The sequence below is a fragment of the Caretta caretta genome, chromosome 8 (genome assembly GCF_965140235.1).
Source record: "Caretta caretta isolate rCarCar2 chromosome 8, rCarCar1.hap1, whole genome shotgun sequence".
Lineage (NCBI taxonomy): Eukaryota > Metazoa > Chordata > Testudines > Cheloniidae > Caretta > Caretta caretta.
In genome coordinates this window covers 1,565,639-1,577,978 of record NC_134213.1, presented here as the reverse complement: position 1 = coordinate 1,577,978, position 12,340 = coordinate 1,565,639, and the positions used below count along the sequence as shown (strand labels likewise).

At 63.6% G+C, this 12,340-nt stretch overlaps 1 protein-coding gene across 3 annotated transcripts in view; it reads left to right on the top strand.

Moving 5' to 3' along the window:
- The first annotated feature begins 1,576 nt into the window (after positions 1-1,576).
- The window catches only part of CDHR2 (cadherin related family member 2), a 34,554-nt gene continuing 23,790 nt past the window's right edge, over positions 1,577-12,340 (top strand). Inside the window, exons 1-5 of one of the 3 annotated variants that reach the window (XM_075131212.1) lie at positions 1,577-1,667; positions 3,631-3,690; positions 4,089-4,154; positions 11,152-11,291; positions 12,147-12,200. In XM_075131212.1, the coding sequence (XP_074987313.1) occupies positions 1,592-1,667; positions 3,631-3,690; positions 4,089-4,154; positions 11,152-11,291; positions 12,147-12,200 (396 nt within the window). In that variant the 5' untranslated portion in view covers positions 1,577-1,591. Of the gene's footprint in view, positions 1,668-2,577; positions 2,679-3,627; positions 3,691-4,088; positions 4,155-11,151; positions 11,292-12,146; positions 12,201-12,340 lie in introns of those variants that run through there. The other 2 variants (XM_075131213.1, XM_048860882.2) reach the window with 2 other exon arrangements.

The window sequence follows — 12,340 nt, the reverse complement described above, 5'->3', positions numbered from 1 at the left end:
ATTGCCCAGGGTGGGGATTCCTTCTGCATCCCCGTGCCCTTTGGACACCCTGACGTCTCCACTTTCTTGTTTATTGATTGGCTAGTTGGTTGGTTTCCAAACTATGGTGATAACGTCAGAAAATAACCTGGGATGGCACAGGGCGGGCCGGGCTCTGAAGGGGCAGAGTGCATGCCCCCCTCCCCAGCAGCAGAGCCCAGGGAGGACGCTAGGTGGGTCCATGCCAGGTCCACAAGGTGTGGTGCTCTCAGGCGCATCCATCAGTGTCACAGCAGAGCTGGGCACTCGGGGAAATCTCGCTCTTAATATGGTGCCCAAATGAGAGCGGAGGCATTCTGGCTGCATTTGGGTCATTCCCTCTGATATCTTCCCCCTGGGAGCTGAGGGGGGGCTGGAAGAGCCTGTGCCGGGATGTCCAGAGACGTGGTGGGGGAGGGGGAAGGAAAGGGGTCAGGCCAGCACCTGGCAATGACCATTCCCAGAGGCGGGACTCAGGGGCAGGTGTGAGTGACTGGGGCTGGCCCGGGGGGAGGGGTGGGGGCTCCCTAGCACGCCTCTGGAGGGTGCTGGCTGCTCCTGGCTTCCTGGCCTGTTGTCAGAGGTGGGGGGACCCTGGGGGAGCTGCCCCGGCCTGTTTCTGGCTGGGAAGCAGGAGGGACGGGGGTGCTGGAGGCTCCATGGGGCTGCCATGGGGAGTTATCACCAAGGCCCCGTGTATGCTGTGGCCAGGTGGCTGGGATGGGGCACAGTCAGCCCTTGGGGGTGGTATCGCTCACCCCAAACCTGCGACATCCCTGGGGTCCCCAGCCTCTGGGGGTCACTTGGCTCTTGCACTGCCAGTGTGCTGCACGGGGTTGTCTTGAAAACCCCTAACGGGGCCTTTGAAGCTGTCAGGGCGCTGGAGGCTCCGGCACTGGGAAGGGGGCTGTCAGGGATGTGGGCTGGGGCTGGAGGGGAGGCAACCCCCTGGGAGAATATGGGGTGCAATAGGCAACCACTGCCATGGGCCGTCGTCATGTGGGCTCAGAGTGACCGTCCCATTGAGGTAAAGGGGGCAGCTCCCTCCTCTCAGAGCCTGGGCCCCAGGCTAGGGGTTGGCTGCCCCCAGAGGGGCTAGCAATGGGATTTCCCTGAGCTCTCAGGGCCCTGGCCGGAGCTGCCGAGCCCACAAACAGGCGCTGCCATGCCGGGGAACCTGGCTGCCAGGCATTGCCACCCTCCAGCATGCCTGGAGGGGCCCTGTTGATCTGGGTGGCTCTGAACTTCCTGCTCCCAGACTGTCCCATTCCCACCCGTCAGGGTGCCCCATTCCAGCCAGGCTGGGTGGCGGCACAGGGCTCTCTGCGCTCGCTGCCCCCCAACAACACTGCACCCCACAGGTGGCTGGCCCCATTTCCGGCCCCGCTCGCTCCCCGTGCCTTTACGCCAACCCATCTTCCGCTTGAGAGGAGCCGCACAATCCCCCCTTGTCCCTGCGACCTGGAAGTAGGCCACGCGACTCCCTGGAGCGGTTCAGTGCTGTGGTGCGGGGTGAGCTCTGGGGCCCTGCTGCGCCAGGGGAGGGGCTCCTTAGCCCCTGCCAAAGGGCAGGATGGGGGGCAGGGGCCCCGAGCTCTGCAGGGCTCCCAGACAGCAGGATGTGAGTGTGGACGGGCCAGGATCCTGGGGTAAGACACGAAACTGGGGGCAGAGCCGCCTCTCATTCCACTCCCACCCATCGGCTGCTTCCTTCCATCCCCCTCGGGGAGACCAGCATCTCTCCATGGGGCTCCATGCCTGGAAGGGCTGCAGTGGACTCTCGAGAAGCTGTGCCCGCCCAGGAATGAATTTACCCCGGGGGACGGGGCAGAATCACCACCCCACCATACAGACGATGACGGAGGGGCAGGGACTCACCCAAGGCCGCGTAGCCAGTCAGAGCCGGGAAGAGGACCCCGGCATCCTGGCTCCCAGACCCATGCTTTAGCTGCTGTATCCTGATTCCTAGAGGTCAAGGCCAGAGGGGGGGCGTGAGATCAAGTAGTCTGACCTCCTGGCACTCATCCCGCTTCGCTCAGGCTCCCTCGGACTCCTGAGTCCTGGGCTCTGCGCAGTGCAGCCGTCCAGTGTCATGCTGCATGGGCCCAGCGGCTCCTTGTGAGTGTAGGGTCACCCGCCTCCACTCATGGGCAGGGCCTGAACGTGGCCAGTGTGCCAATCTGCCCACCCCCTGGCAACCCTGGCACTGCCTGCTGCCCGGCCCTGCTCAGAGGGCCCTGGGAGTCAAAGCTGGATGGCAGGGCAGTGGGGCAGCTCTTGGGCACCCGGCAGGGTGGGAGGAGTTGGGGCGACCGGGCAGCAGGGGCCCAGCACGACAGAGCTGTGGGCAGATGCTCCCGAGCCCAACGGGGGGAGTAGCGGGAGCTCCTAACGCCCCAGCTGGCAGCACCAAGGAGCCACCCCTGCCTAGGGCTCCCCCCAGCTCCAAGCAGAGCCCACGGGCCTGCTACTGGCACCCTGCCCCAGAGCAGTGGGGAGGAGGGGCTCAAGGAAGCAGGAAGGCGAGAGATGGTTTTGTGACCAACTAATTGCAGTTAATGATTGATCAGCCCAATTACAGCAGGAGACAAAGGTCTGTTGTGGTCTCAGAGCCGCAGCGCGCCAGCGGGGAGCATCCCCGAGCGAGCCCCAGGGTGCAGGTAGGGGGCACAGGGCAGGGCCGCGCGTGAGGTCCTGCCAGCGGCAGGGTTGTGCGCTGGGATGGGGGAGCCGAGACGGCTGGGCCGGGCCTGGTCACGTCACAAAGCAGCACCCCGGGAAGCAGGGATGCAGGGGTCCTTGGGGCCCGGGACAGGATTGCCCCTTGCTGTGGATTCTGCAGGGCGCCGTCTAGGCCCGAACGACGGGGCGCCCAACCTTCCCAGGGGGACAGCCTGGTGGGCCCCGCACAGAGTCTGGATCTTCAGCATGATTCCTCTCTGCTGTCGTCCCACCCTAGACCCCCCGGGCCAGCCAGGCCCCTGGGAGCCCCTCCTAAGCCCCCCACAGACAGAGCTCTCCAGGGGGGCTGGGTGTGTCCTCCCCGTCCTATGCACCCGCCCTGCGTGAGCAGCCGGGGCTGGAGCTCATCGCCCTGCGGGAGGGGCAGCGGGAGCCTCTGGGCGTGGTGGGGCCGGTGCTTGGACTGACCAAGTGGAGCTGCGGGATCTCCTCTCACCCGCCTCCTCCACGGGCTCAAACGTCCCAGCCTGGGAGTGAGGGCAGGATCGGGCCCCGGCCTGCTCGCTCTGGGGGATGGGCCCTCTCTCCCCAGCGCCGTGAGTGCCACCTGGGGTCCCGGAGGCGCGGGGTGTGCTGGGCATTGGAGACCCAGCTGCCTTGGGGTCCCCCCCATCCACTGCCCTGCCCCCTCCAGGTGCCCTCCCCTGGCCACACTCTGCCCCTGCTAGCGGGACCCACCCAAGCGCACGCGGCCCCGGGGCTCTGGCATGTGAACTGCTGGGAGGTCTGGCTGGGGGGCAGCGGGGGGCGGGTCATGTCCCAGGAGCTCCAGTTCAGCCCTTGGGGCCAGGAGACGCTGTTCCAGGAGGGGCAAGAGGAGCAGGGAGCCTCTCGCTGAAGCTCTGTGTTCCCCCTCCGACGTGCCAGCAGGTCCCCTTGGCAGGATGGCCTGGTGCCCGCTGCTGCTGCTGCCCTTGCTCTCGGTGGCGGGTAAGGATTTCACTCCCTGGCTGGCGGGAGGGGGGCATGGCACACATGGGGGGCGAGGATGGAGTGGGGTGGGGCAGGGGGCTGTGATCCCCCTGGGGCTGGGCACTGAGGGTCAGGTTCCCCAGGGCAGGTACCTACCCCTGTGGCAGGCAACCTAGGAGACCTGGAGCAGCTGCCAGCACTGGGAACTGAGTGCCCTGCTCTGGGCAGGGGGCCAAGCAGTAACCCCCAAGGACCCCCCAGCGGCCTGGGGAGCAGCTCAGAGCCAGCTGCTCAGGGAGAGCCATGGCAGGGGCTGGGCTGGCACCCCCGGGCAGGCAGTACCCTGGAAGCAGGGCAAGGGGAGCTCTGAACAGCTCAACGCAGGGGTTAACGCAGGGCCAACGTCTCCCTTGCAGTCTCAGGGAACACGGCCCCGAGGTTCAACATGAGCATCGTCTCTGTGCCCGAGGACCTGCCCGTGGGTGAGTGCGGTGCGGAGGCGGGAGGGCCAGGCCGGGGTGATGCAAAGAACCAGTCACAGGGTGTCACGGAGTGTGGGGGAGTCCAGGCCCTGCACCCCTCTTCCTGGGATCCACTGAGACTCTCAGCCAGCCAGTAAAACAGAAGGTTTATTGGACAACAGGAACACAGTCCACAACAGAGCTTGTGGGTACAACCAGGACCCCTCAATCACGTCCTTCTGGGGGAGCAGGGAGCTTAGACCCCAGCCCTGGGGTTCCCTGTGTTCCTCTCCCCAGCCTCCCCAGCTGCCAACTAAACTCACCCCGCAGGTTCCCTGCTGCAGCCTCTGTTCACATTCCTGGGCAGAGGTGTTACCTCCCCCTCCCCCTCCTGGCTCAGGTGACAGGCTCTCAGGTCTCCCATCCCCAGGGCACATTCCCAGGTCAACACTCCCCCCTCCCTGCTGAGTCACTTCGTCACATCTCTCCCCCCTTCGAGACTGAACTGAGCGGGGTCACTGTGACCAGTGACCTGGGGAAGTTCGGGGCCCCCTCTCCGGGACAGCGCATCCGCTATCAGGTTGGCACTTCCCTTCACGTGGACCACGTCCATGTCGTAATCCTGCAGGAGCAGGCTCCATCTCAGGAGCTTGGCGTTGGCTCCTTTCATCTGGTGCAGCCAGGTCAGGGGAGAGTGGTCGGTGTAGACGGTGAAGTGTCGCCCGAAGAGATAGGGCTCTAGTTTCTTGAGGGCCCACACCATGGCCAGGCACTCCTTCTCGATGGCCGCGTAGTGTTGCTCCCGGGGTAGCAACTTCTTGCTCAGGTACACGATGGGGTGTCTCTCCCCCTTTTCATCCTCCTGCATTAACACCGCCCCCAGTCCCGTGTCGGAGGCGTCGGTGAACACCACAAAGGCCTTGTCAAAGTCCGGGTTCGCCAGAACTGGGCCACTGACCAGAGCCTCCTTCAGCGCCCGGAAAGCCTCCTGGCACTGCTCGGTCCAGACCACCTTGTCTGGCTTCCCCTTCTTGCATAGCTCAGTGATGGGGGTGGCTATGGCGCTAAAGTGGGGCACAAATCTTCGGTAGTATCCTGCCATCCCAATAAAGGCTTGGACCTGCTTTTTGGTGTGGGGAGCGGGCCAGTCTCTGATCACCTCCACCTTGGCTGGTTCCGGCTTTAGGCGGCCGCTCCCCACCCGATGGCCCAGGTAAGACACTTCCGCCATCCCCACCTTGCACTTCTCCGCTTTTACAGTCAGCCCAGCCCCCTGGAGTCGGTCCAGCACTTGTCTAACCTGGGACACGTGGTCCTCCCAGGTCTGGCTAAAGACACAGATGTCATCAATATACGCCACGGCAAAACTCTCCATCCCCCTCAGGAGCTGGTCCACCAGGCGCTGGAAGGTGGCCGGCGCTCCCTTGAGGCCGAAAGGCAGGGTCAGGAACTCATAGAGCCCCAGAGGGGTGATAAAGGCCGATTTCAGTCGGGCATCTGCATCCAGCGGCACTTGCCAGTAGCCCTTTGTAAGGTCCATGGTGGTAAGGTACCGAGCTCCTCCCAGTTTGTCTAGGAGCTCGTCCGGCCTGGGCATGGGGTAGGCATCAGATACAGTGATGGCATTGAGCTTCCGATAGTCCACGCAGAACCGGACCGACCCGTCCTTTTTGGGGACCAGCACCACCGGCGAGGCCCAAGGGCTGGCCGATGGCTGGATCACCCCCAAAGCCAGCATGTCCCGGACCTCTCTTTCCAGGTCCTGAGCAGTTTTCCCTGTGACTCGGAAGGGGGAGCATCTTATCGGCGGGTGCGACCCTGTCTGCACCCGGTGGACAGTCAGATTAGTGCGTCCAGGCTGGTTGGAAAACAGCTGTCGGTACGGATGCAGCACCCCCCTGACCTCAGCTTGCTGGGCAGGGGTTAGCTGATCCGAGAGGGGGATTGTTTCCAGGGGGGAACCAGCTCTGGTCCCAGGGAATAGATCTACTAAAGGGTCATCTCCCTGCTCTTCCCACTGTCCACACACGGCCAACACCACATTCCCCCTGGCATAATATGGCTTCATCATATTCACATGGTACACCCGGCGGTGGTGCGCCCGGTTCGACAGCTCCACCACATAGTTTACCTCATTGAGCTGCTTGACGACCTTGAAAGGGCCCTCCCAGGCGGCCTGTAGTTTGTTCTTTCTCACAGGGATGAGAACCATCACCGGATCCCCGGTGGCGTAGGCACGGGCCCTTGCCGTGCGGTCATACCAGACCTTCTGCTTCTTCTGGGCTCTGGCCAGATTCTCCCTGGCCAGGCCCATGAGTTCAGCCAGTCTCTCTCGGAAGATCAGGACATACTCCACCACTGACTCTCCATCGGGAGTGGCCTTCCCCTCCCACTCGTCTCTCATCAGGTCCAGGGGGCCCCTCACCCTCCTTCCATATAACAGTTCGAAAGGCGAAAATCCGGTAGACTCCTGGGGCACCTCCCTGTACGCGAACAGCAGGTGAGGTAAGTACTTGTCCCAATCCTGCGGGTGCTGGTTCATAAAGGTTTTCAGCATCATCTTTAGCGTCCCGTTAAACCTCTCCACCAGCCCGTTGGACTGGGGGTGATAAGCTGAGGCCCAGTCGTGCCGGACCCCACATTTCTCCCACAAGCACCGGAGCAGGGCCGACATGAAGTTGGAGCCTTGGTCTGTCAAGACTTCCTTGGGGAACCCCACTCGGCTGAAAATGGTCAGGAGCGCATCGGCCACGGTGTCTGCTTCAATGGAAGCTAAGGGCACTGCCTCGGGGTAGCGGGTGGCAAAATCTACCACCACCAGAATGTATTTCTTCCCCGACCGGGTCGTCTTGCTGAGAGGCCCCACGATGTCCATGGCCACCTTCTGGAAAGGCTCCTCTATGATGGGCAAAGGTCTCAAAGCCGCTTTCCCCTTGTCCCGGGCCTTCCCCACCCTCTGACAGGGGTCACAGGATCGGCAATACTGCCGGACCGTGGTAAAGACCCCGGGCCAGTAAAAGTTCTGTAGCAACCTCTGCCGGGTGCGCCGGATTCCCTGGTGCCCTGCGAGGGGGATGTCATGGGCCAGGTACAGGAGCCTGCGGCGATACTTCTGGGGGACCACCAGCTGCCTCCTGATCCCACAGGACTCTACTTCCCTTGTGGGAGCCCATTCTCGGTATAGGAACCCCTTCTCCCACAGGAACCTCTCCTGGCAGCCTCTCCTCATGGTCCGTACCACCCTGAGGTCGGCCAGGTCCCTGAGCTTCCGCAAGGAGGGATCTTTCCTCAACTCGGCCTGGAACTCAGCAGCTGGGGAAGGGATGGGGACCGGTTCCCCCTCAGTGGCCAGGTCTGAGGCCTCAGCCTCTCTGAGCCGTGCCCCTCGGCCCTCCCTTCCCACCAGGGTAGGGTCCTGCGCCTCCGGTGCGGTACCCTCCCCGAGGTCAGGGAGCAGTGGCCCTCGCCGGCTCTGGCTACGGGTCACAACCAGGGCGGTCTGGGGCTTGCTTGGCCAGTCCTCTAGGTCTCCCCCCATCAAAACTTCAGTGGGCAAATGGTGGTGTACCCCCACATCCTTGGGGCCCTCCTTGGCCCCCCATTTCAGGTGTACCCTTGCCACGGGCACCTTAAATGGGGTCCCGCCCACCCCTGTCAAGGTCAGGTAGGTGTTGGGCACCACCCGATCTGGGGCCACCACCTCGGGCCGGGCCAGCGTCACCTCCGCGCCCGTATCCCAGTATCCATTGACCTTCCTCCCATCCACCTCCAGGGGAACAAGGCACTCTCTCCGGAGGGACAGCCCCGCGCCCACCCTGTAAACTGAGCGCCCTGAGTCCAGAGCCTCCAGCCCTCTGGTGGAGCTGGCCTGGGGTACTCTTCCCTCCTGAGCAGGTGGTAAACTGGTAGGCCCCCTTTCCTGGGTCGTCTGCCCCTCGTCCAGCTGGGTCCCTACCCAATTAACCCTGGGTAGGTTGGGTCTGCTCAGTTTGTCCCTGAGCCCAGGGCACTGGGACCGTATGTGGCCTCTCTGGCCACAGTGATAGCAGCTCAGGTCACGTTGGTCCCCTCGAGCGGGTCGGAGGGGCCCGACGCCAGGCGTTCCCCTTGGGAGGGGGTTCTCCCTATTTCCCCGCTGGGAGGCCCCCTGGTGACTCTCTCTCTGCATCGGGGGGGGCCTGTTCTTTTGGGACTCCTCCCGGCTACCCCCTGACCGACTGTTCACAAACTCGTCGGCCAGCTGCCCTGCGTGCTGGGGGTTCTCGAGCTTTTTGTCCACCAACCACAGCCTCAGGTCGGAAGGGCACTGTTCATACAGTTGCTCCAGTACAATTAGGTCAAGCAGGTCCTCTTTAGCTCGGGCCCCAGCTGTCCACTTGCGGGCATACCCCTGCATCCGGTTGGCCAGTTGTAGGTAGGTGACCTCAGGCGTTTTACGCTGACTCCGGAACCTTCTCCGGTACATCTCGGGGGTCAGCCCAAACTCACGGAGCAGGGCCTGTTTGAACAGTTCATAGTCCCCTGCCTCCGGCCCTGTCATCCGGCTGTACACCTCCACGGCTTTGGGGTCCAGTAAGGGGGTGAGAAACTGGAGCCTGTCTGCAGGGTCAACCCTGTGCAGCTCACAGGCATTCTCAAAGGCCGTCAGGAAGCTATCTATGTCCTCCCCCTCCTTACGCTGGGCCAGGAAGCACTTATCAAAGCTCCTTGCAGTCTTGGGTCCCCCCTCATTCACCACAGCCGGGGCCCCACTGCTCTTCAGCCTGGCCAGCTCCAGTTCATGCTGTCTTTGTTTCTCCTTCTCCTGACGCTCCCTCTCCTTCTCCTCCTGCTCATGTTGACGTTGTTTCTCCTTCTCCTCCTGCTCATGTTGACGTTGTTTCTCCTCATGTTGACGTTGTTTTTCATGATCCTCCAGCTCCCTCATTTTCATCTCCCTCTCCCATTCCAGCCGCCTCCGCTCCAGGGATGGGGAGCTCCGCCGGGAGGATCCCCTGCTGGGTGCTGGGGTCAGGGTGCCCTCGGTATTCGCTGGGCTTCCCCCAACCCCTCCCCCAGGCATAGGTAGGAAGGGTCTCGGGATGTCCTCGGCAGCAGTCTGACCCCTCCCAGCCCGGTCAGGCCCCGGGGCCCACGCTGCGTCTGCCGGGCGGCTCCCCTCAGGGACAGGGATCGGGTCATCCAAGCGATCCCTCTCCTCCAACTGGGCAATCAGTTGTTCCTTGGTGGACCTCCCGATGCGCAGCCCCCTCTGCCTGCACAGCTCCACCAGGTCACTCTTAAGGCGTTTAGCGTACATCTCCCTGCTGGCCACTCGCAGGCCGGGCAGCTTCCCACGGTTTCCAGGAAAAGCCCTTAGTGTGCCAGTCCTTCTTGAGGTCACCACCTCTTTGCCAGGGTCGAGCTGCAGACTCCTCCGCCCCTGGGACCGCTCGCTGCAATCCCCCGGGGGACCCTGTTACTGCAAAAGTCTTTCTCTCTGGTCACACATTCCCAGGGGTTAGCCGCCCCCCGAAACCGTCTCTCTCTGAATCTTCAGCACGCCTGGTCCCCGTCAATTCCCCTTCGTTTTACTGTTCCCCAGTCACTTACTGCAGGAAGCGCCGTTCACGGGGTGCAGTAGATCCCACCGCTGCCACCAGTTGTCACGGAGTGTGGGGGAGTCCAGGCCCTGCACCCCTCTTCCTGGGATCCACTGAGACTCTCAGCCAGCCAGTAAAACAGAAGGTTTATTGGACAACAGGAACACAGTCCACAACAGAGCTTGTGGGTACAACCAGGACCCCTCAATCACGTCCTTCTGGGGGAGCAGGGAGCTTAGACCCCAGCCCTGGGGTTCCCTGTGTTCCTCTCCCCAGCCTCCCCAGCTGCCAACTAACTCCACCCAGCCGGTTCCCTGCTGCAGCCTCTGTTCACATTCCTGGGCAGAGGTGTTACCTCCCCCTCCCCCTCCTGGCTCAGGTGACAGGCTCTCAGGTCTCCCATCCCCAGGGCACATTCCCAGGTCAACACTCCCCCCTCCCTGCTGAGTCACTTCGTCACACAGGGTTCAGGCCAGACAGCACCACTGATGCCCACGCTGAGCTCCTGACAGCCCCACCCGCTCCCTGTACGGCGCCCAGTCTCCAGCTTGGCCCCCGGTGGGCTGTCAGGAGATGGAGAACCCACCCCCGCCCGGGGGGTGAATCACCCGCACTGGGGACAGCTGCCTTATGTCTCATTGGAACAAGTCAGGGGTCCTAGTGCTACCCCCCAGTTTGGAACAGCCTCTGGAGGACCCCTGCAGTGGGCCAGACCCCCGAGGGGGCTCAGGCTTCCTCCAGGGTGGGCCCCGCGGCCTCACCGCCTCCTCTGGGCTCCAGCCCCCCGGCTCCCCCCGGGAGCTCTGCCCAGCGAGTCCCGCTGAGCCAGACGCCGCCGGGAGAGACGTGTCCCCTCCGCGGGGGCAATGCCCCTCGCCCAGCGTTTGCAGCGACACTCACCCAGCGCTGGGGTTGGGCAGGCAGCGGGCACAGCACAGGGAGTCCTTAGGGGAGCCCAGAGACTTGGCGACTGGGTTTGCCATTGTCTTCTTGGATGCTCCATTGATATGAGGTCGGCCTTTTCAACGCCCCACCCTGGCTCAGACAGCAGGTGACATGCCCACCTATGTCTCTTAGCCTCCCTGAGAACAAACTGTCCTCCTCCCCCCCCACCCCGCCCGTAGCCATGCACAATATATGGGAAACTGAGGCACACACAGGGTTCATAAAACATGACAGAAAATTCCCACTTCATCTGGCTTCAGCTTCCCGCCGCTGGATCTTGCACAGCCTTTCTCTGCGCTATCCAAGAGCCCTTTAGGACCCGGGATTTTCTCTCTGGGAAGGGCCTTACGGCCTGCACTGATCTCTCCATCTCCGCTTTGATGAGCTGCCCAGGCTGTGACGAGCTTCTGGTCAGAGCTGGGGCTGCAGCAGGTGGCCCTCGGAGGCGCCGGCCCTGCCCCAGCCAAGACGTCTCCCCCTCCCCCCCGCAGGAGCCAGTGCCTTCCGGCTGACGGCTGTGGACGCCGATGGCGACCAGTTACACTATGGCATGAGCGGGCAGGACGCTTTCTATTTCAAGGTCAACAGCACGACGGGCAAGGTGGTGCTGGTGGCCTCTCTGGACCGTGAGGTGAGGGGGGAGCCGGGGCTGCTGGTGGCCTCTCTGGACCGTGAGGTGAGGGGGGAGCCGGGGCTGCTGGTGGCCTCTCTGGACCGTGAGGTGAGGGGGGAGCCGGGGCTGCTGGTGGCCTCTCTGGACCGTGAGGTGAGGGGGGAGCCGGGGCTGCTGGTGGCCTCTCTGGACCGTGAGGTGAGGGGGAGCCGGGGCTGCTGGGCACGGAGACCATAGAGACCAGAGCCAGGGCAGCAGGTGATGCTCAGGGGCTGTCGCAGCCACTCTGCCCTTGTGCAGCCCAGCTGGCACCAGGCCTGCTCCCTGAAGCCCCTCTCCCGGGCAGGGCCAGGCAGCAGCCATAGGACTCCCATCCCCGTGGGGCCTGGCGCTCTCGGATCCCATGGGGGAGAGGGCGTCCTTGGCAGGTCCTTGGCAGCGGCACCAGGAGCCTCCCTGGGGAGGGGCAGCTCCCTGGTGGAGCTCCAGGCCACTCCCCAGCCTCTGCCCTCTGAGCGGGGTGCTGGAGGGAGCCCCAGAGCAGCTCCCCTGGGGAGCACTGGGACGGGGGGCAGGGCCTGGCAGGGGCTGGGGAGCTGATTCTGCAGCCCCTCCACAGCAACGGGAGCAGACGAGAAAGGAGTCCCAGGCTGGGGTAGCTGGGGGCTGTAGGTCGGGAGTGAGGGGCACTGCTGTTTCCCCCATGTTTGCAGGGAGGGGATCTCTGGGGAGCGCAGCTCACTTTGGTCCCAATGAGTTGCCTTGGGAGGCGTTGAAGTGAAATATGGGGCAAGTCAATGGGAACGGGGAAGGGGGGCGGGAGGGGTCTGGGCATCCCTTGAGCAAAGCACCCCCCTTTATGTTTCCTTACAGGAGAAAGCCAAACTCAGCGTCATTATCACAGTGACAGACCAGATCAACACCGAGGTGAGGAAGCGGGCGGGGGGCTGGCAGGGGCCATGCCTGGGGGGGACTGGGGCAGGGTGGGGGGCTGGCAGTGGGGCAGGGCGAGGGGCTGGCAGGGGCCGTGCCTGGGGGGACTGGGGCAGGGCGGGGGGCTGGCAGGG